Source organism: Pelophylax lessonae (assembly GCF_965119305.1).
Source record: "Pelophylax lessonae genome assembly, chromosome: 2".
Classification (NCBI taxonomy): Eukaryota; Metazoa; Chordata; class Amphibia; order Anura; family Ranidae; genus Pelophylax; species Pelophylax lessonae.
In genome coordinates, this window is record NC_138769.1 from 230,455,764 (window position 1) to 230,476,624 (window position 20,861).

General features: G+C 41.8%; 1 protein-coding gene across 1 annotated transcript in view; it reads left to right on the forward strand.

Moving 5' to 3' along the window:
- The first annotated feature begins 6,106 nt into the window (after positions 1-6,106).
- LOC309547393 (uncharacterized protein) overlaps positions 6,107-20,861 on the forward strand; it is a 42,406-nt gene continuing 27,651 nt past the window's right edge. Inside the window, exon 1 of the mRNA XM_082247235.1 lies at positions 6,107-6,200. Within this exon, the coding sequence (XP_082103361.1) occupies positions 6,143-6,200 (58 nt within the window). The 5' untranslated portion in view covers positions 6,107-6,142. The remainder of the gene's footprint in view (positions 6,201-20,861) is intronic.

The window sequence follows — 20,861 nt, forward strand, 5'->3', positions numbered from 1 at the left end:
TTAAAATCATGTAATGTACATATATCACCCAGAGGGGAATGTACTTTTCTTAACAAAAGTGGAGTTACGCTTTAAGCTTTTTCTCCTCTATTTTTATCTGGTGATATAGCCAGTAATACGCCTCCTGTATTATAGTGCGCCCATTGTGGATTACAAAGCATAGAGTGCACATTTGGACTACAGCATTGTCAGTCTGAAGTGATGGGGGATGTTAGATGTACTAACAGAAGTATATACCTTGTTCCACATATACTGCGCTTCTCTAGAGACTTTTGTCACAGAGTAATTTAAAAAATGACAGGCAGAGGAAGAGGCGGGCCCTTACGCAGGGGTGGTAGGGGTAGGGCAGGAGCAGTAGGCCGGAGCCAAAGTGTGAAGTTTCAGAAGGTGCGTTCGATTACGTCAAAGGATGCACCAGACTTGGTTGAGTGGCTCACTCAGCCTTCCTCTTCTGCACTCATCCTTTCTATCTGCACCCTCTTCACTCTCTGCTGTGTGCACCCCCAAAGACACCACCACCACCACCATATACCCTCCGCTTGAGTCACTGGAATTATTTTCCAATCCATCACAAAACATTTGCGATGCGCAGCCATTGTTGGCATTGGATCAGGAAGAGGAGGTAGCAACAGCCGCTACTCAGCAGTCTGATGACACTACCCAGATCAGCCCAAGGAGGTTGGTCCCCGCTGTTGCTGCCTACTCCGAGATCTCGAATGTTAGTGGTGGGAAAGGTGACGTGAATGATGACGTGTCTATGGACGTCACATGGGTGGCCACAAGAGAGGAAGAGGAGGGAGTTCAGAGGGAGAGACGGACCAGCAGATAGGGAGGAGAAGCAGGTGGAACTTGCATTGCACAAGAGGTACAAAGCAGACTGCAAATGTATCAGGAGCGAGCCATCAACCATGTACAGTCACATCTGGCGCTCCCAGGACGCCGCCACATGGCTCCGCAGTGAGGGCTTTTTTTAATGTGTCCGCTGCTGACAACAGTGTTGCCATCTGCAGCCTTTGCAGTCAACGCGTAAGCCCAACACTCACCTAGGGACGACCGCCTTAAGAAGGCACCTGAACTCCCATTACCGAGCCCAGTGGGAGCAAAACCGTCAGAACCCACAAAGCCACACTCCAGGCTCTCACTGTCCAGCCTCTTCTCCTTCTCCTCACAATTGTCCTCCACTCCACCTTCCATGATGCCGTTGTCACGTTGTTCTGGAAAAAGGCAGGCTTCCGTGGCCCAAATGTTGGAGCGTAAAAAAATGATGACGCCGGATAACCCTCTTGCCCAATGTTTGACTGCTGGCTTGTCGGAACTGATATCCCACCAACTACTGCCATATCAACTGGTGGACTCAGAGGCCTTTCGGAAATTTGTGGCCATTGGAACACCACAATGAAAGGTCCCAGGCAGGAAATATTTCTCACAGAAGGGCATTCCAGAGCTGTATGAACATGTTCAGCAGCAAGTGAATATATCTCTGGCATACAGTGTTGGTGCCAAGATACATCTGACCACAGACACCTGGTCTAGCAAACACGGGCAGGGAAGGTATATCACTTTTACTGCCCACTGGGTAAACCTTCTGACGGCCGTCAAGCATGTGACCCGTGGCACCCGTGTAGATTTGGTTGTACCGCCACGGATTGCATGCAGGCCTGCCTCTTCTTCTCCTCCTCCTCCTCCTCCATCCTCCCTCTCCTCCTTGGCTGACTCCTCCCTTTCCTTCCACTGCGCCCCCCCAAGATCCTCAGAACCTATTCCACATGCCAGGTGAGACGTTGCCATGCTGTGCTGTGTCTGTTGTGCCTGGAAGCCAAGAGCCACACTGGTCCTGCACTCCTTTCAGCTTTGCGTTCACAGGCAGATCAGTGGCTGACACCGCTCAATTTGACAGTTTGTAAAGTGGTGTGCGACAACGGTGCCAATCTGCTGAGCGCACTGAAACAGGGCAAAATAACACACGTGCCATGCATGGCACACGTCCTGAACTTGGTCGTGCAGCGATTCATTGCCAAATACCCTGGGGTCCAGGACGTCTTGCGGCAGGCCAGGAAAATCTCAGGCCATTTCAGAAGATCTTACAAAGCCATGGCTCGCCTTGCTGTCATTCAGCGGTGACACAGCCTGCCCGTCAGGCGTCTTATTTGTGACTGCCTGACGCGATGAAACTCAACATTGCATATGCTTGATAGGCTGCTCCAGCAGAAACGTGCAGTTAACGACTACCTGTACGAACTCTGCGGCAGGAAAGGTTCTGGGGAGCTTGGGTTTTTTTCACCTCACCAGTGGCTGCTCATGCGCGATACATGCAAACTTCTGTGGCCATTCAATGAGATCACCAAACTGGTCAGTCACGGCCAGGGCGCTATCAGTGACATAAACCTTACGCCTTCTTTCTGGAGCATGCATTGCGTCGTGTCATTGATCAAGGAGCAGGAGCAGGAAGATGAGGAAGTCACAATGTTGGATGAATTCCCAGGGGGTGCTACTACATCTGAGACAAGTCAACAACAGGAGTCAGAGGAAGATGGTGCCAGGGCGGATAAGGAGGAGCAAGAAGAGCATGCTTTAAACCTTTCTGGGATCCCTGGTGTTATCCGTGGATGGGGGGAGGAGAACGAGGACGACATTATCCTGGATGATGAGCTGGAGCCAGACCAGTACACTGCTTCCAGTTTAGTGCGAATGGGGGCCTTCATGCTCTAGTGTTTTAAGGGGGACACCCATATAAAAAGCATAAAGGGCAAGGACCAGTACTGGGTGGCAACGTGCTTAGACCCCCAGTACAAACAAAAAATGGCGGAAATGTTACCACCATCACAGAGGGAGGTCAGAATGCAGCACTTCCAGGCCTTGCTGCGAGAAAAGCTGCATTCTGCTTTTGCGTGCGCTGGCAGAGGAATTTCCTGTCACAGAGAGACAGTTGCGGGTAGCAATCCAACAGCGCCTGCAAGAAGAGGGCGGTTTGAAGATGTGTTGGTGACTTCCGATATGAGATTCTTCTTTCAGCCCACCCATCGACAGCTGTACTCAGGATCCAGCATCAGGGAACGCCTAGACCGACAGGTGTCTGACTACATCGGGTTAACGGTCGATGTGGACACTCTGAGGAGTGATGAACCCCGGGACTACTGGGTGGAAGGCTTGACCTCTGGCCAGAGCTTGCACAATTTGCAATGGAACTGTTGGCTTGCCCCCCGTCCAGTGTCCTGTCCGAAAGGACGTTCAGCGCAGCAGGGGGGCTTGTGACCGATAAGCGCACTTGTAGCTCATGACAGTGTTAACTACCTCACATTTATAAAAATAAATGAGGCATGGATCTCTGAGGAATTCAACACATGTGACCAGTAGACCATGTTTGACTACAATTCCTCATGACAGGCCACAAATATCCGCCAGACCGCCATCCACCCACAACAATTCATGGTCCTTTTCTTCGGTAAATACAGCGGCAGAAAAGGCATTTCATGTCCATTGAATACCTAATACCTCCAGCCAAAGAAAACAACGTTCTTAGCTGTCAGGTAAACCCATGTGGGCTAATTTTGGGGCCTTTCATGGCCCACACTTGCTTCTTTATCCTGTGAATGCCTAATGTACCTTCAGCCACAGAATACAACGTTCTTAGCTGTCAGGTAAACCCATGTGGGCTAATTTTTGGGGCTATACTGGCCGACACTTCGACGTTCACGACCCGCCCCGGCCGATGTTCGTCCATCACTATTGGCCATACACATTTACATTTTTTTTTTTATTCAGCCTATAGTCCGAACAGAAAAATAATCTAAAAGATTCTATTCTATCCTTCCATCCACACTATACAGCAGAAGGACAAACCTCCCACTGCAGCTCTTTTATTTTGAAAGCTGGCGCTGTTTCCCCAAATGTCAGATGGGAAGGGGGTGACTGGATCAACTACTGAGCAAATTTTGGCTAGTTCATCAGGAACAATTTGAAATTCAAACAGTGTATGGCCAGCATATTTTTTTTTTCCTTACAGATACAATTTTCAACTACATACTACTGTATATATGCAGAAATTCTTACAGAGAAAGGGGCCTAGATCTAATAAACAGACCTTGTCTTGTCTTCAGGTCTCAAAGACATTTTTATGAAAAGAATGGATTTTAGAGTGGATTTTTGAGATGCCACAAACATAATGTATAAGCATTAAAATACACTTTTATTTTGTAGAAAATTTAAAACAAAAAATATTAATGGCAACTAGAATCATCACGGACTGTGAAGAATTTTGCATTTCATTTGGAAATCAAGGTCGCAGAGTGTGGAGGAAGAGTGGAGAGGCACAGAACCCAAGTTACATGAGGTCCAGTGTGAAGTTTCCACAGTCAGTGATGATGTAGGGAGCCATGTCATCTGCTGGTGTTGGTCCACTGTGTTTTATCCAAAGTCCAAAGTCAGCGCAGCCCTGTACCAGGAAATTCTAGAGCACTTTATGCTTCCCTCTGCTGACCAGCTTTATGGAGATGCTGATTTAATTCTCCAACAGGACTTGGCACCTGCCCACTCTGCCAAAAGTAGCAATACCTGGTTTATTCACCATGATATTACTGTGCTTGATTGGCCAGCAAACTTGCCTGACCTAAACCCCATAGAGAATCTGTGGGGTATTGTCAAGAGGTAGATGAGAGACACCAGACCCAACAAGGCAGACAAGCTGAAGGCCGCTATTAAAGCAACCTGGGCTTCCATAACACTTCAGCAGTGCCACAGGATTATCGCCTAAATGCCACACTGTATTGATGCAGTAATTCATGCAAAAGGAGCCCCGACCAAGTATTGAGTGCATACTGTACTGTACATGGACATACTTTTCAGTAAGCCAACATTTCTGTCTTAAAAACCCTTTTTTTATTGGTCTTAAGTAATATACACTTATATTTTGTAGAAAATGTAAAACTAAAAAATATTAAAAATGCCTAGTCGCAAACAGGTATATTCGAAGTCCCTTCAAATGGCATTACTCTTACAGTGGTACCCCATATACATACAATAAGGTATATGCAAACGGCAATATGGATCAACAATACCATTTCAAAAAATATACAGGTGCATCTCATAAAATTAGAAAATCATCAAAAAGTTAATTTATTTCAGTAATTCAATTCAAAAAGTGAAACTCATATATTTTACATACATGCGTTACACAGAGAGTGATATAATTCAAGCATTTCTTTATTTTAATTTTGATGATTATGGCTTACAGCTAATGAAAACCCAAAATTCAGTATCTCAGAAAATCCAGATTTTAATGCTTAAAATGTATGTTTTTGGCAACTTAAAAATTCATTCTTTTTATCTAAACTTCTTCTAGTTCATATGAGGATGCGGTGCTGCTTTTCCACTATAAGCCCAATCAATCCAGTTATATTGTCTTCAGGATTAACCACCTATATATTGTATACATGTTATATCGATCTCCTACATAAGATCAGATACTAAACTGCACAATGTTTTAGGCAACGTTAAGTTGGCCAGCCACCAGTAGAATTTTGTAAGGAAATTTGGAAAAATTGCTTATCAGAGCATTTGATCTTGCTATCTTTGAGTTAACTAATTTAGTTTAAAAGCCCTTAAAATGTAATCCAAACCTGTAGCTTGAATGGATTCCCAGATGTAATTAATACGCTTTTTTTGCACTTAGAACATTCGTATAACAATATGTTAAATATTTTCCCTAATAGAAACCACATTCATAGTAAGAATTTCATTCCTTTGTGAAAAAATGTCTATCCTGCTTCTTAGAAATTTCTTGTCAATGGTGGTTGAAAACAATTGTCAGTTTGATCCCACTAACCATTAGAAAATCAAATGAATGTGCCGAAAATTTTAATTTTGAAACAAAATGTAACTGGTGTATGGCCACTCTACAAAATTTCAGCTCTAAGTAACCTGCTCACACCTCCATTCTATACAAAACCTATACTATTAGCAAGACTTGAGCGACAGTTTTAGGAATCTTTGGTGTGCAAGGTAATAATTTATTTGATATGTGTGTCATATTAACACTTTTATTTATTGCTGAAAACATCAAATATGTCTTAATTTTTAATGGCTTATTTTCATATACTTTGCAGAATGCACTCAATCTTATATTGCAGCTGCTGCTGTGGTATCAATGGTGTGGCTAGTTACAGTGCTGATTTTATGGATTTTACGAAAAAAGGAAGTTAACGGTAAGTCTGTCTCACAGAAAAGTATTTCCCATTTTTCATTACGCATATTCTTGGAACCAATATATTTCCACATAGCAATATAAAAAAAAAAAAAAAAGATTTCACATGCAGTATATTTTCTTCATATGTATAGAAACCTAGTAAGTTTGGTATAATTCAACATTCATAGCAGTGTAACATACGTTTCTAAATGTTGCCTATATTTTCCCAGTATTTACCAAATGTTATTGTTGTCTTGCTTAAAGCGGCAGATCAATCAAGACTGATATTTTAGTTTAGTAGATGTTGGAAAGTTAATGCCCAAATGAAGCTTCAGTTTTTATTTTTGTAATGCAGTCAAGCTGTATTAATAGTAAAATAATGTAAGTGTCTTTTTGAATCTTTTACTTAACCCCTTCGTGCCTACGAGTAAAAGAAATCTAAATGCCTAAATACCATTTTGCAACATTGACGTGTTATTAACCACTTAAGCCCCGGAAGATTTTACCCCCTTCCTGACCAGACCCCTTTTTTCAACTTGGCACTTCGTGACTTTAACTGACAATTGCGCGGTCATGCAATGCTGTACCCAAAGGAAATTTACGTCCTTTTTTTCCCACAAACAGAGCTTTCTTTTGGTGGTATTTGATCACCTCTGTACTTTTTATTTTTTGCGATATTAATAAAAAAAGAGCGAAAAGTTTGCGAAAAAATTACATTTTCAAATTTGTCTTTTTAAAAATATCCAATATACTCAATTTATGTCATTTTTTTGGCCAAAATATATTTAGCTACATGTCTTTGACAAAAAAAAATTAAATGAGTGTATTTTTATTGGTTTGCGCAAAAGTTATAGCGTCTACAAACTATGGTGTAAATACTGAAATTTACGCAGCTTCAATTTCTGACTGCCTACCTCATTTCATGAAGTGCTAAAATGGCAGGGCAGTTCAAAACCCCCCCAAACTACCACTTTTTGGAAAGTAGACATCCTAAGGAATGTTCTGAGAGGCATGTTGAGCTCATTGAATATTTCATTTTTTTGTCACAGGTGTTTAAAAAATGACTAAAAAAAAAAATCTTTTTTTTTTTTTTTACACAAAGTGGTCATTGAAATGATATATTGCTCACACATGCCATGGGTATATGTGTAATTACACCCCAAAATATATTCTGCTGCTTCTCCTGAGTACAGGGATACCACATATGTGAGACTTTTTGGGAGCCTAGCTGTGTACGGGAGCCCGAAAATAAATCCCCACCATCAGAATTTCGAAGGGCGTACATTTTTCATTGCATTTTCTCACTACCTATCACGGTTTAGGAGGCCCTGAAATGTCAAGATACCACAAAACCCCCCCCCAAATGACCCCATTTTGGAAAGTAGACACCCCAAGCTGTTTGCTGAGAGGCATGGTGAGTTCATGGAATATTTTATATTTTGCCACAAGTTTTGGGAAAATTACAATTTTTTTTTTTTTTTTTACACAACGTTGTCACTAAAAGATACATTTCTCACACATGACATGGGTATATGTGGAATGACACCCCAAAATACATTCTGCCACTTCTCCTGAGTATGGGGATGCCCCATGTGTGAGACTTTTTGGGAGCCTAGCTGTGTACAGGACCGCGAAAACCAATCAACACTCTCAGGTTTTCTAATGGCGTAAATTGTGCATGTCACCTCTGCACTACCTGTCACAGTTTCGGAGGCCCTAAAATTCCAAGATAGCACAAAACCCCCCCAAATTACCCCATTTTGGAAAGTAAACACCCCAAGCTATTTGCTGAGAGGCATGGTGAGTCCATGGAATATTTTATATTTTGCCACAGGTTCCGGGAAATATATATATATTTTTTACACAAAGTTGTCAGTAAATGATATATTGCTCACACATGCCATGGGTATATGTGAAATTACACCCTAAAATACATTCTGCTGCTTCTCCTGAGTACAGGGATACCCCATGTGTGAGACTTTTTGCAGTCTATCCGAGTACAGAACCCCGAAAACCAATCCCCACTTTCAGGCTTTCCAAGGGCGTAAATTGTTGATTTCACTCCTGACATCACAGTTTCGGAGGCCATGAAATGCCAAGACAGCACAACCCCCCCCCCCCCCCCCCCAAATGACCCCTTTTCGGAAAGTAGACACCCTAAGCTATTTGCAGAGAGGCATGTTGAGTGTTTTGCAGATCTCACTTTTTGTCACAAAGTTTTGGAAATTGAAAAAAGAGGGAAAAAATGCATTTTCCTGTTTTTTCTTCATTTTCCAAAAAAAATGAGAGCTGCAAAATACTCACCATGCCTCTCAGCAAATAGATTGGAGTGTCTACTTTGCTAAATGGGGTAATTTGGGGGGGGGTTTGTGCCATCTTGGCATTTCATGGACTTCAAAAGTGTGATAGGTAGTAAGGAGTGAGATCAACAATTTACGCCCGTAGAAAGCCAGAAGGTGCGGATTGGTTTTCCGGGTCCTGTACTCGGCTAGACTGGCAAAAAGTCTCACACATGGGGTATCCCTGTACTCAGGAGAAGCAGCAGAATGTATTTTGGGGTGTCATTTCACATATACCCATGGAATGTGTGAGCATTATATAATTTACTGACAACTTTGTGTAAAAAAACAAAAAAAAAAAAAATAATAATAATTTTTCCGAAACTTGTGGCAAAATATAAACTATTCCATGGACTCACCATTAGTGATGTCGCGAACATAAAATGTAATGTTCGCGAACGGCGAATGCGAACTTCCGCAAATGTTCGCGAACCGGCGAACATTGCGAACCGCCATAGACTTCAATAGGCAGGCGAATTTTAAAACCCACAGGGACTCTTTCTGGCCACAATAGTGATGGAAAAGTTGTTTCAAGGGGACTAACGCCTGGACTGTGGCATGCCGGAGGGGGATCCATGGCAAAACTCCCATGGAAAATTACTTTGTGTACGCAGAGTCGGGTTTTAATCCATAAAGGGCATAAATCACCTAACATTCCTAAATTGTTTGGAATAACGTGCTTTAAAACATCCAGTGTGTGTACACGATCAGGTATGATGTTGTATCGATCAGGTAGTGTAAGGGTTAAGCCCGCTTCACAGTGACAGACCAAACTCTGACAGACCAAACTTCCCGTTTAATGCACCGCAAACATCCGCAAACAGACCAGAACCGACCAAAATGGGACAGGAACTGGGCTTTAAGGGTTAGGGTTAGGGTTAGGTTTAGTGTTAGGGGATAGGGTTAGGTTTATGGTGAGATACTTAGGGTTAGCGTTAGTAACCCTACCCCTACGCCTCTAACCCTAACCCTCTAACCCTAAGCACTAAAAATAACCCTAACCCTAGCCCTAACCCTAATTCTAATTTTTTTTCTGATTCTGGACATGCTACAGAGCTGAAACTTCACAGGTACACTTTTTAGACCCCCCAGACACCAAATCACACAAAAAAAGTTCTTAAAAATTGTCATTTTTGATAGAGAGCCAATTATTGGAAAAATTAAAAAATAAAAAAAAAATAAAAAATGTCTTTGGATTTAGTGTCTGGGGGGTCTAAAAAGTGTACCTGTGAAGTTTCAGCTCTGTAGCATGTCCGGAACCAGAAAAAAAATTACGAATTAGGGTTAGGGTTAGGGGGTTAAGTTTAGGGTTAGAGTTAGTAACCCTACCCCTCTAACCCTCTAACCCTAAGCACTAAAAATAACCCTAACCTTAGCCCTGACCCTAACCCTAATTCTATTTTTTTTTCTGGTTCTGGACATCCTACAGAGCTGAAACTTCACAGGTACACTTTTTAGACCCCCCAGACACCAAATCACACAAAAGTTCTTAAAATTGTAATTTTTGATAGAGAGACAATTATTGTAAAAATTAAAAAAAAATAAAAATAAAAAAAAATAAAAATTTCTTTGGATTTAGTGTCTGGGGGGTCTAAAAAGTGTACCTGTAAGTTTCCGCTCTGTAGCATGTCCGGAACCAGAAAAAAATTACGAATTAGGGTTAGGGCTAGGGTTAGGGCTAGGGTTAGGGGGTTAAGTTTAAGGTTAGAGGGTTAGGGTTAGGATTAGGATTAGGATTAGGGTTAGGGCTAGGGTTATTTTTATGGCTAGGCTTAGATGGTTAGGGTTAAGGTTAGAGGGTTAGGGTTATGGTTAAAGGGTTAGGGTTAGGTTTAGTGTTAGGGGATAGGGTTAGGGTTACGGTGATATACTTAGACTTAGTAACCCTACCCCTACCCCTCTAACCCTAACCCTCTAACCCTAAGCACTAAAAATAACCCTAACCTTAGCCCTGACCCTAACCCTAGCCCTAACCCTAATTTTTTTTTCTGGTTCTGGACATGCTACAGAGCTGAAACTTCACAGGTACACTTTTTAGACCCCCCAGACAATAAATCCAAAGACATTTTTTTTTTTTTAATTTTTCCAATAATTGGCTCTCTATCAAAAATGACAATTTTTAAAAACTTTTTTTTGTTTGATTTAGTGTCTGGGGGGTCTAAAAAGTGTACCTGTGAAGTTTCAGCTCTGTAGCATGTCCAGAACCAGAAAAAAAGATAATTTTTCAGTAGAGCAGGGATGGTGGGAACCCTCCTTTTATAACTATATGATCTTTTTTTTCTGATTGTGGGCATGCTACAGAGCTGAAACTTCACAGGTACACTTTTTAGACCCCCCAGACACTAAATCCAAAGAACTTTTTTTTTTTTTTTTTTTTTTAATTTTTCCAACAATTGGCTCTCTATCAAAAATGACAATTTTTAGAAACCATTTTTTGTGTGATTTAGTGTCTGGGGGGGGTCTAAAAAGTGTACCTGTGAAGTTTCGGCTCTTTAGCATGTCCAGAACCAGAAAAAAAAGATAATTTTTCAGTAGAGCAGGGATGGTGGGAACCCTCCTTTTATAACTATATGATCTTTTTTTTTCTGGTTCTGGACATGCTACAGAGCTGAAACTTCACAGGTACACTTTTTAGACCCCCCAGACACTAAATCCAAAGACATTTTTTTTTTTAAGTTTTTTTTTTTTATTTTTTCAATAATTGGCTCTCTATCAAAAATGACAATTTTTAAGAACTTTTTTTTGTGTGATTTAGTGTCTGGGGGTCTAAAAAGTGTACCTGTGAAGTTTCAGCTCTGTAGCATGTCCAGAACCAGTAGAGCAGGGATGGTGGGAACCCTCCTTTTACACCTATATGATCTTTTTTTTCTGGTTCTGGGCATGCTACAGAGCTGAAACTTCACAGGTACACTTTTTAGACCCCCTCCCCCGACACTAATCCCAAAAAAGTCATGCCTGCCTCCAAAAATGCCTGATAAATATATAGAAAAAAAATAAATATAAGCAGACTGAAATACCAGCCCTAAAAAGGGCTTTTTGGGGTGCTGTCAGGATGCTGTCCTTACAGCAGGAGTGGACACAGAACACTGGCCTAGCTAATGATTTCTCTATCAATTCAGCAGCAACAGCAGCCCTCTCCCTGCTCTAACTAACTCTGCAGCTTCAGAATGAATCTAAGATGGATGCTGCCCTTGCTTTTTTATAGGAGGTGGGAGGGTCTGAGAGGGAGGGTATGCTGATTGGCTGGAATGTGTCTGCTGACTGTGAGATACAGGGTCAAAGTTTGCTCAATGATGATGTATAGGAGGCGGACCGAACATCGCATATGTTCGCCCGCCGAGGCGAACGCGAACATGCGAAGTTCGCCGGGAACTGTTCGCCGGCGAACAGATCGGGACATCTCTACTCACCATGCCTCTCAGCTAATAGCTTGGAGTGTCTACTTTGCAAAATGGGGTCATTTGGGGGGGTTTTGTGCTATCTTGAAATTTCAGGGCCTCTGAAACTGTGACAGGTAGCGCAGTGGTAAAATCAGCAATTTACGTCATTAGAAAACCTGAAGATGGGGATTGGTTTTCGGAGTCTCGTACACAGCTTGGCTCCCAAAAAGTCTCACACATGTGGTATCCAGCAGCAGTATTTTGGGGTGTCATTTCACATATTACCATGGCATGCGTGAGCAATATATCATATCATTTAGTGACAACTTTCTGTAAAAAAAAAAACAAAAAAAAAATAAATTGTCATCTTCCCGAAACTTAGGACAAAATATAAAATACTCCATGGACTCTATGCCTATCAGCAAATAGCTTTGGGTGTCTACTTTTCAAAAAGGGGTCATTTGGGGGGTGTTTGAACTGTCCCGGCATTTTATGCTCAATCTTATCCACACATCACCCACTCTTCTAACCACTTGAAAATCAAGCCTTTTCTGTGACTTTTTGTTTACATGAAAAAATATATTTTTTTAACTAGAAAATTACTTTGAACCCCCAAACATTATATATTTCGTTAAAGCAGAGGCCCTATAGAATACAATGGTGGATGTTGCAAATTTTTTTGCCACACGGTATTTGCGCACAGATTTTCCAAACGCAATTTCTGCGAAAAAAATACATTTTTTTTAATTCATTGCACAAATACACAATATAATTCCAATTTGTTTCGTAAAATTTAAAAGATGATCTTTTGCCAAGTACATAGATACCAAACATGACATGCTTTAAAAATTGCGCACGCCTGTGCAGCGGCAACAAAGTACGTACATTTTTAAAAGCCTTTAAAAGTCTTTACAGGTTACCACTTTAGACTTACAGAGGAGGTCTACTGCAAAAAATTTTTGCACTCGACCTGGTGTTCGTGGCGATACCTCACATGCATGCTGCAATTGCGGTTTACATATGACACTATACCAACCCTTGCGTGCGCAATTGCGCGCAAGCACGGGGGGACGGGGGGGGCTTGCTTTTTTTATTTTTTTTTATTTTGCTTTTTTATGTTATTTTGACACATTTCCTTTCTTTTTTTTTTTTTTTTTAATAATTTTTATTGTTATCACAGTGAATTTAAATATCCCTTATGATAGCAATCTGTAGTGACAGGTACTCTTTTTTAAAAAAATTGGGGTCTTTTAGACTCTAGATCTCTCCTCTGACCTTAACGCATCTGACCACAACAAAATTGGTGTGATAAAATACTTTCCCAATTTCCCAATGGCCCTGTTTATTTCTGGCGAAACAGAAGTCATAAAATGCTCGTAGCTTCCGGTATCTTAGGCCATAGAGATGATTGGAGCCATTCTCATCTTCAATTAGCTCTATGATTAGATAATTGAACCACCGGCTGCACTCTCGGGTTAACCGGTGGGACAGGAGAGCCCGAGAAAAACCACGGAAGGCTGCGGATGGCGGCGGTGGGATCGGGGGTGTCCCCTCCCACTGCATGTAAAAGCAGTCTAGCGGCCAATTATTCACTAGGATTGCTTTTACATGTAAGCCGACCGCTGGCTGTAAAAAAAGATACCAAGATGATGCCTAAATCTGCAGGCATCATCCTGGTAAAACCACTCAAAGTCCAGCAACGTACCAGTACATTGCTGGTCCTTGTTTGGCATGTAGGTTTTTTTTTTTTTTTATGCAGCCTGTTGGCTGAACGAAAAAAAAGAGAACCTATCAGAAATCAGCACAGGAATAATGTGTAGTATTACTCATCATTAACCGCCCAAACAACGACCCACTGAATTTAATGATGGGTATACACGACACTATACCAAAATAAGATTTTAACTGCAGTGCTGACTAAGACGAGAATTTACAAGCCGTCGCACGGTGCCACATGCGCCAATTTGTAAATCGAGAAGGTGACTAATTAGTGGCACGCTTGTGTAAAAGTTGTCCACGTACAAATGGTACCCCTTTCCGGATAAGGGTGACACAAAGTCCCAAACAATCTTACCACTGCTCCCTATGTAGTCTGGGCAGTTTGGGGGCTCCACACAGCTATCTTTTCCCTCATAGACCCGGAAACTAACTGTATAACCTGTGGCCCTGTCACACAATTTATACAGCTTGACCCCGTACTTGGCACGCTTGCTGGGGAGGTACTGTTTCATAGCAAGGCGGCCAGTAAATTTAATCAGGGACTCGTCAACGCAGACAACTTGTTCGGGGGTAAACAAAGCTGCAAACCGCTGATTGAAGTGGTCTATGAGGGGCCGAATTTTGTGGAGCCGATCATATTCAGGGTCTCCCCGAAGACGACAGATTTCATTGTCGCTGAAATGCATAAATCGCAGAATTTGCTCGTATCTCCCCCTGGACATGGAGGCAGAGTACATGCGCATATAGTGAACTGGGCTAGTGGACCAATATAGCTGCAATTCACTCTGTTTAGTTATGCCCATGTGGAGGGAAAGGCCCAGAAAGATTTTAAAATCGGAAACTGTTATAGGTTTCCAGCTGAATTGTCTGGCAAGGGGCGAATTTGGGTTGGCGGCGATGAATTGTTGTGCGTATAAATTTGATTGATCCACAATAGATCTGTAAAGATCTTCCGTGAAGAACAGCTCAAAAAAGTTCAGGGGCGTAAAACCAGCTGTCTCCACGTGGATTCCAGGTTGGGCAATGAAAGGGGGAAGTACTGGCGCTGTAGAATCAGTGGGTTGCCAATTGGGATATGCCAGCGCATCAGGGAGGGCACTATGGGCTCTACCGGCCTGTCTTAGAATACGCGGTGGCTGCGGGCCACTACTCCTGCTAGCCACCGCACCAGCTTCAACTGCACTTAGGGGACTCGCCACGTCACCAGGTGATACTGCAGTGCTGGTTGTAGTAGGTCCAGGGTGTACTAGGCCGCTAGCGCTTGCCAGGTCGCCAGAAAAATGAGCGGCACTAGTACCCACACTCTGCTCCATACGAGCACCCTGCGATTCTTGCATCTCAACAACTCCAGAATGGGGTCGGGTACGCCTGGGTCTAACAGGGACCCATCTGTCGTCAGAGCTATCTGTCAGGGAGCCGCTGCTGTCATCTGGTTCATATACTGACACTAATTTTGTCAATGTAGCTTCCCCATCGCTATCATCTGACATGGCCAGTATATTATATACCTCTTCACCACTGTACCAACGTTTGGTCATTTTGGTAACTAAATTTACCGGTACAGTGGTGCGACTCACAGGTAATAAAAGCACCTGGTTGTCAAGGAATATTTCAAGCGCTACCAAAAAAACTGCTAATGCTAGCAGGGATCAGGCCTGACTCTGCTAACACAGCGGTTTTGTGTGTTGTGTTTTTTTTTGTGACAGTAATCTATTGATTACTACACTTGCCTGGGTGAAAGGGTTAAACGCAGGTGCTGGCAGGAATCAGTGCTCATCGTGCAAACACCACGTTTTGGGAACCCTAAACTATGGGGGCGCTAGTATAGTTCTGATCAGATCAGATATTGATCTGTTCAAACACAATACTAGTAATGGAAGTGTATGTGCGTGTGTGGGTGTGTGTGTGGTAATCAAGGGGTTATTTCTAACTATGCGCCGGGGATGGCGGGGACCTGTTAGCTCAATCCTCGTCAGGAGGCAATCACGATGATATTACAGCCCTTCCCCCAATAGATAATGGATTTCCCCTCCAACCAGCTGGGAGTTATGACGACACACAGCACTCAAACTTGGTGCAGTCACAACTAACTTTATTGAATGTGAAGCTCATATTTAAAGCATATTTGTTGAGCAGGAAAAGACTGCTCCAAACCGGTTTTACAGTTCATCAGTCGAATTACATATCAGACAGAACAATACATGAAAGGGCCTTTGCTTTTGCCATGCATCTGTATGTCAATCTAAGGCGTTCCCGAATCTGAATGTGTGTCCTATGACAGTCGCCCTGTCTGCATTTCGTTGTCATGTGTTAATGTAAGCAATTGTCAATTGTTTATGGGTTTGTCCGTAATTTCCATGCGCAGACTTAACTTTGTCAAGTGTCCCAATGAATGAATGAACAGGTGTTTACATGTCGTCTAAATGCAAAACATAGCTGTCTGCTGACCAAGGTGGATGAATGGCTGTCAGTGCCAGCTCGTTAATATGTAAATACAAGGGCCTACACTTCATCACAGAATGGGCACAAACCGAAATATATATCTGAAAAATCATAAGGCATATTAATACAACCTTTCAACCCAACCTTTGATCCCAGCTTATTTATAACGGTGGGATCACTTAGAGTCTCTGAATAGCACAAAACAGGTGACATTATATTCCAAGGTGTATGTAGGCTGGCGACTTGGTTGTGTGCACATAGGGATATAGCTTCTATTGCAGGTCATGTTGTAACATACCTCAGCGGAGGTTACATATCCTGTATCTATCTCTACCATTGTCTCTGTGAGTGAATATGAGGATCTGTCACTACGATAAGCATATAGATTTGGATGCGTGTATACATCAGTGTCTTCTATACTTGAGTCAGCCCACACCCCACTATAATAGACTTTTAAAACATTAACTGGGGTAGGAACAGCTAGCAGGCAGGTAGAGAACAAATCATTAGAATTGTAGTGATCAGAAAGGCAAAAGTCAGAAGAGTTCAGTATGTTGGTAGCAATAAACATCCATATGTTGTCCTTTGTGTCCAATAAACTTGACTTTAACTGTAAAGTGGAGACATGAATGTCTCGTGTCTCTCTCCTTTCCTGGGGTGAGGAAGGGCAAAATGAGGAGAGGTTCTCAGGGTGGTGAGCACATGTTGCCAGTAACCAAACAGTGGCTACTAGTGTTGAGCTTGCTGTAAACAGTACCACTGCTGCAAAAAAAGTTTTACAGGAGTAGGGGTGTCCGTTGGCATTGTACCAATGCGTCTGTCTGGATCCAACTGGAATTCGTCTGGTGCGCGTCACAATCTCCGGTCCGTCGTCGTGGGGTCCAGGGGTGGGGCTTCCGTCTGTCTGGATCCAACTGGAATTCGTCTGGTGCGCGTCACAATCTCCGGTCCGTCGTCGTGGGGTCCAGGGGTGGGGCTTCCTTCAGTCGCGATGCGTGGATCCAAACCGGGGAGTCGTCTGTCAGTACCGCTGTTCTGGTCACTGCTTGAACTATTGCAGGGGGTCCGTAGGATCGGTCTAGCGACGTCAGCTTATGGAGGGGCCTTCACCAGAATTCTGTCACCAGGCTTGAATGGGTGGGTTGGTGCACCTGTTGGCAAAGGAAACGAGAGCGAGAGATCACCATAATCACTGTTTAATTTTCCAATTAATTAATTCTGCCACATTTTCCTCTTGCAAAATCTCTAGATATGAGAATAAATGGACTCATGGGGTTGAGACGGGTCTGAAGTCATTCTGACTTTAGCAAGAATAGCAGGTAAGTACAGAGACAAAAATACAAGTTTTACAAGAATGGCAGGAGTATTTTGCGCCACTGGGCTTCTGGCCTATAGACAGGCAGCAAAAATAAATGCTAGTGAAGCTACTCGCAGTACTGAGGTTTAGGGCCTACAGGAAGGAGGGTAACAGGAAGGATACTTAATGGCACTGTTTTGGGAGAACACAACATGTCTACACATGCAACAATGGTGGGGGCCCTTGGAGGGGTTGAACTGCCTTGTATTCCTCCAAAGGTGGAAATGGGTTAAATTGCAGTCCTCTGACTCACCCAAGCAGGAAGCTACCTAGAACTGAGTATCCCTTGCATGGCTAAGATGCTGTGATCACTGAACAACAGGGAGTGAAATTCAAGCTGTCTTGTGTACATGGACAAATAGAGACACACAAAACAGCTAGAAGTCAGTACTCATGCAGACATAAATCTATAAGTGATTGCTCAGTTTGCTTGGTGACACCTGAACAGGAAATTGAAACCCAAATAGCCTTGGAGACACAAAATCTGACTTCAAGGACCATTCATATGCAAAACCTGGGCAGTGAGTCACTTTCAGGATGAAAAGAGATCAACTAATTGAATTCACTGCAGGAGGTTACCTTTAAAATTTTATCAGAGTAGTAACGCTGGCATAAATTCATTTTAATTCTTAGCATACTATCAACAAGCCAACCACTTCCATCCTATATTTTTTTTTTTTTTTTTTGAATGACAGCTTTCTATTCTACTATTTAACAATACCGATTTCACATACTGCACATCTGATAACGTGCTGTGACATATAATGACAATCAGGTCACTAGTTTCCAGAGTTACATATGGTATACGTACACAAATCTGTAAAATTTCATTTGTATCCAAGATTATTATATAAGAGTAGTACTACAGTATCTGCCTGAGCACATTATCCCATACCAACAATCTTGTCAAGAGAAAAGGTAGTAAAAGCATAAGTGCATAAATTCAAAAATTAGTGTCTAGCACCAGAATACAAAAGTATGTACCAATATACCAAAGGAAAACTCTAAAAAAAGACCAGAGATGCTTAATTATCTAAAGCATAGCACCTCATTTATGCCAGAGCTCATATATGTCAAATTTAGAACACATCAAATATGACACCCAATAAATAGAAACTTTCTAACACCCATAAAAACAGTCTAATCAATCAGGAAAAAATCTATTTGGAAACAATACTCCCATATGATTGGTTGTTGTTGAAGGCTGTGCTTGGTCGTTCTGAAAATCTCAAATTTCACTTATCTGAGGAATAAGCATCAGAAAGGTTTAGTAACAAAACATTTTACTTTTCCTCCTAAAAATAAACCAACGGTTAGAGGAATTGAGCATACAGTAAGCATATCAAACATTTCCTTCCTAACAGTGCACTTTTCTAATACCAAAAATTGTTGACGTCAAATTAATTATTACCACGTGGATTTCTATATTTTTTTGTTATTATTATGGTATACCATAAACTTAAAGAAAAAAATTATTATTGTTCACCATGGTTGAAAAAAAAACGAGCAGCTCAAAACATTTCATTTGAAATACAAGAACCCATACGTCACCCATTCTTTAGCAATTCGGAACATTCCTTAAAACTTGTTTTCTCTACAAGGCAAAACTGATTGTTAATTTGTATGACAATACAGCTGTTTACAGTTCTTCTTTCTATTACCTGTGTCACAGACCGAAAGAGGTGGGGGGGGGGGGGGGGAGGGTTTGTTTGCTAAAAGGGCACTTAGAAAATATATATTTTTTTTTTAAAAAAGCCAGTGAAGAAAGAAAAGTTGGTGACACAAAACCTTAATGATGAAAGTTCAAAATTGCTTACGATTTTTTTAAGGATAGAGATACAATTTTTAGTCCTTAAGGTCACACTTTACACACCAAATATATATTTCCTTGCTTCTAAAAGCTGCCATGACCAGCATAGTACGGCAAAATCACATCACTTTTAAAACATAAGTAATAACCACAAAACAAATTATTATGCAACCAACATTCATTCAATGTTATGAAATGCTTTGTTGATACAGCAGCACCTATAGGGACAGTGTTAAAACGAACACAACATAACGATTCATGGATCTAAGGTTGCCCATACACGATACAATTTTCATACAATCTTCCTAAACGTACATTTCATCATTTTCTCGGAATTCTCCTTACCTTGAAAATTTCCCATTATCTTAAGCTCAGAATACAACGTGAGATCAGCTGAGTTTGAAAGTTTATATATCTATGGGAAGTGACATCAGTGTTTATACTTATTGGAAAAACCTAGTTTCCCAATTTATGTGGTTCCCTGCGTCTAAATAATCAGATTTATACATATCCAACTCATGGTCTGCTGATTAACTATCCTTGGTGGGCAAGACTATACCTTCAAGCTCAGCTTAATATCACATACAATCTCCACATACATCTATACAATGGCATGCAATCTTATATAACGACTAAATACACTTAAGTGTCTATACAAATATATACAAGGTTTTGGAGGGGGAATCCACCATCACACACAGTACTGCTTTGTAACCGGGTTCCAAACCCCTTTTTATCTTTGGCGCTCCAAGCGCTGGAGTATCAGACCCCATCTTTGGGAATTTCAGATTCCCGGGAGTTGCTAAAATTAGCGGTTAACTGGGTACCGTTTATCTGCTCTGACAGTATAGGGTAGTAATAATAATAATAGAAAATATAATCACTTACCCCATACTGTGTTTTTTGGCAGATCCAACTTTCTGACACCAAAACTGTTAGCTCAATCCTCGTCAGGAGGCAATCACGATGATATTACAGCCCTTCCCCCAATAGATAATGGATTTCCCCTCCAACCAGCTGGGAGTTATGACGACACACAGCACTCAAACTTGGTGCAGTCACAACTAACTTTATTGAATGTGAAGCTCATATTTAAAGCATATTTGTTGAGCAGGAAAAGACTGCTCCAAACCGGTTTTACAGTTCATCAGTCGAATTACATATCAGACAGAACAATACATGAAAGGGCCTTTGCTTTTGCCATGCATCTGTATGTCAATCTAAGGCGTTCCCGAATCTGAATGTGTGTCCTATGACAGTCGCCCTGTCTGCATTTCGTTGTCATGTGTTAATGTAAGCAATTGTCAATTGTTTATGGGTTTGTCCGTAATTTCCATGCGCAGACTTAACTTTGTCAAGTGTCCCAATGAATGAATGAACAGGTGTTTACATGTCGTCTAAATGCAAAACATAGCTGTCTGCTGACCAAGGTGGATGAATGGCTGTCAGTGCCAGCTCGTTAATATGTAAATACAAGGGCCTACACTTCATCACAGAATGGGCACAAACCGAAATATATATCTGAAAAATCATAAGGCATATTAATACAACCTTTCAGGACCCTAAACCTCCTTTGGGCTAGCGCAACCTCAAGTCACAATCACACTAATACAAAATACAGTAAAAACACTAT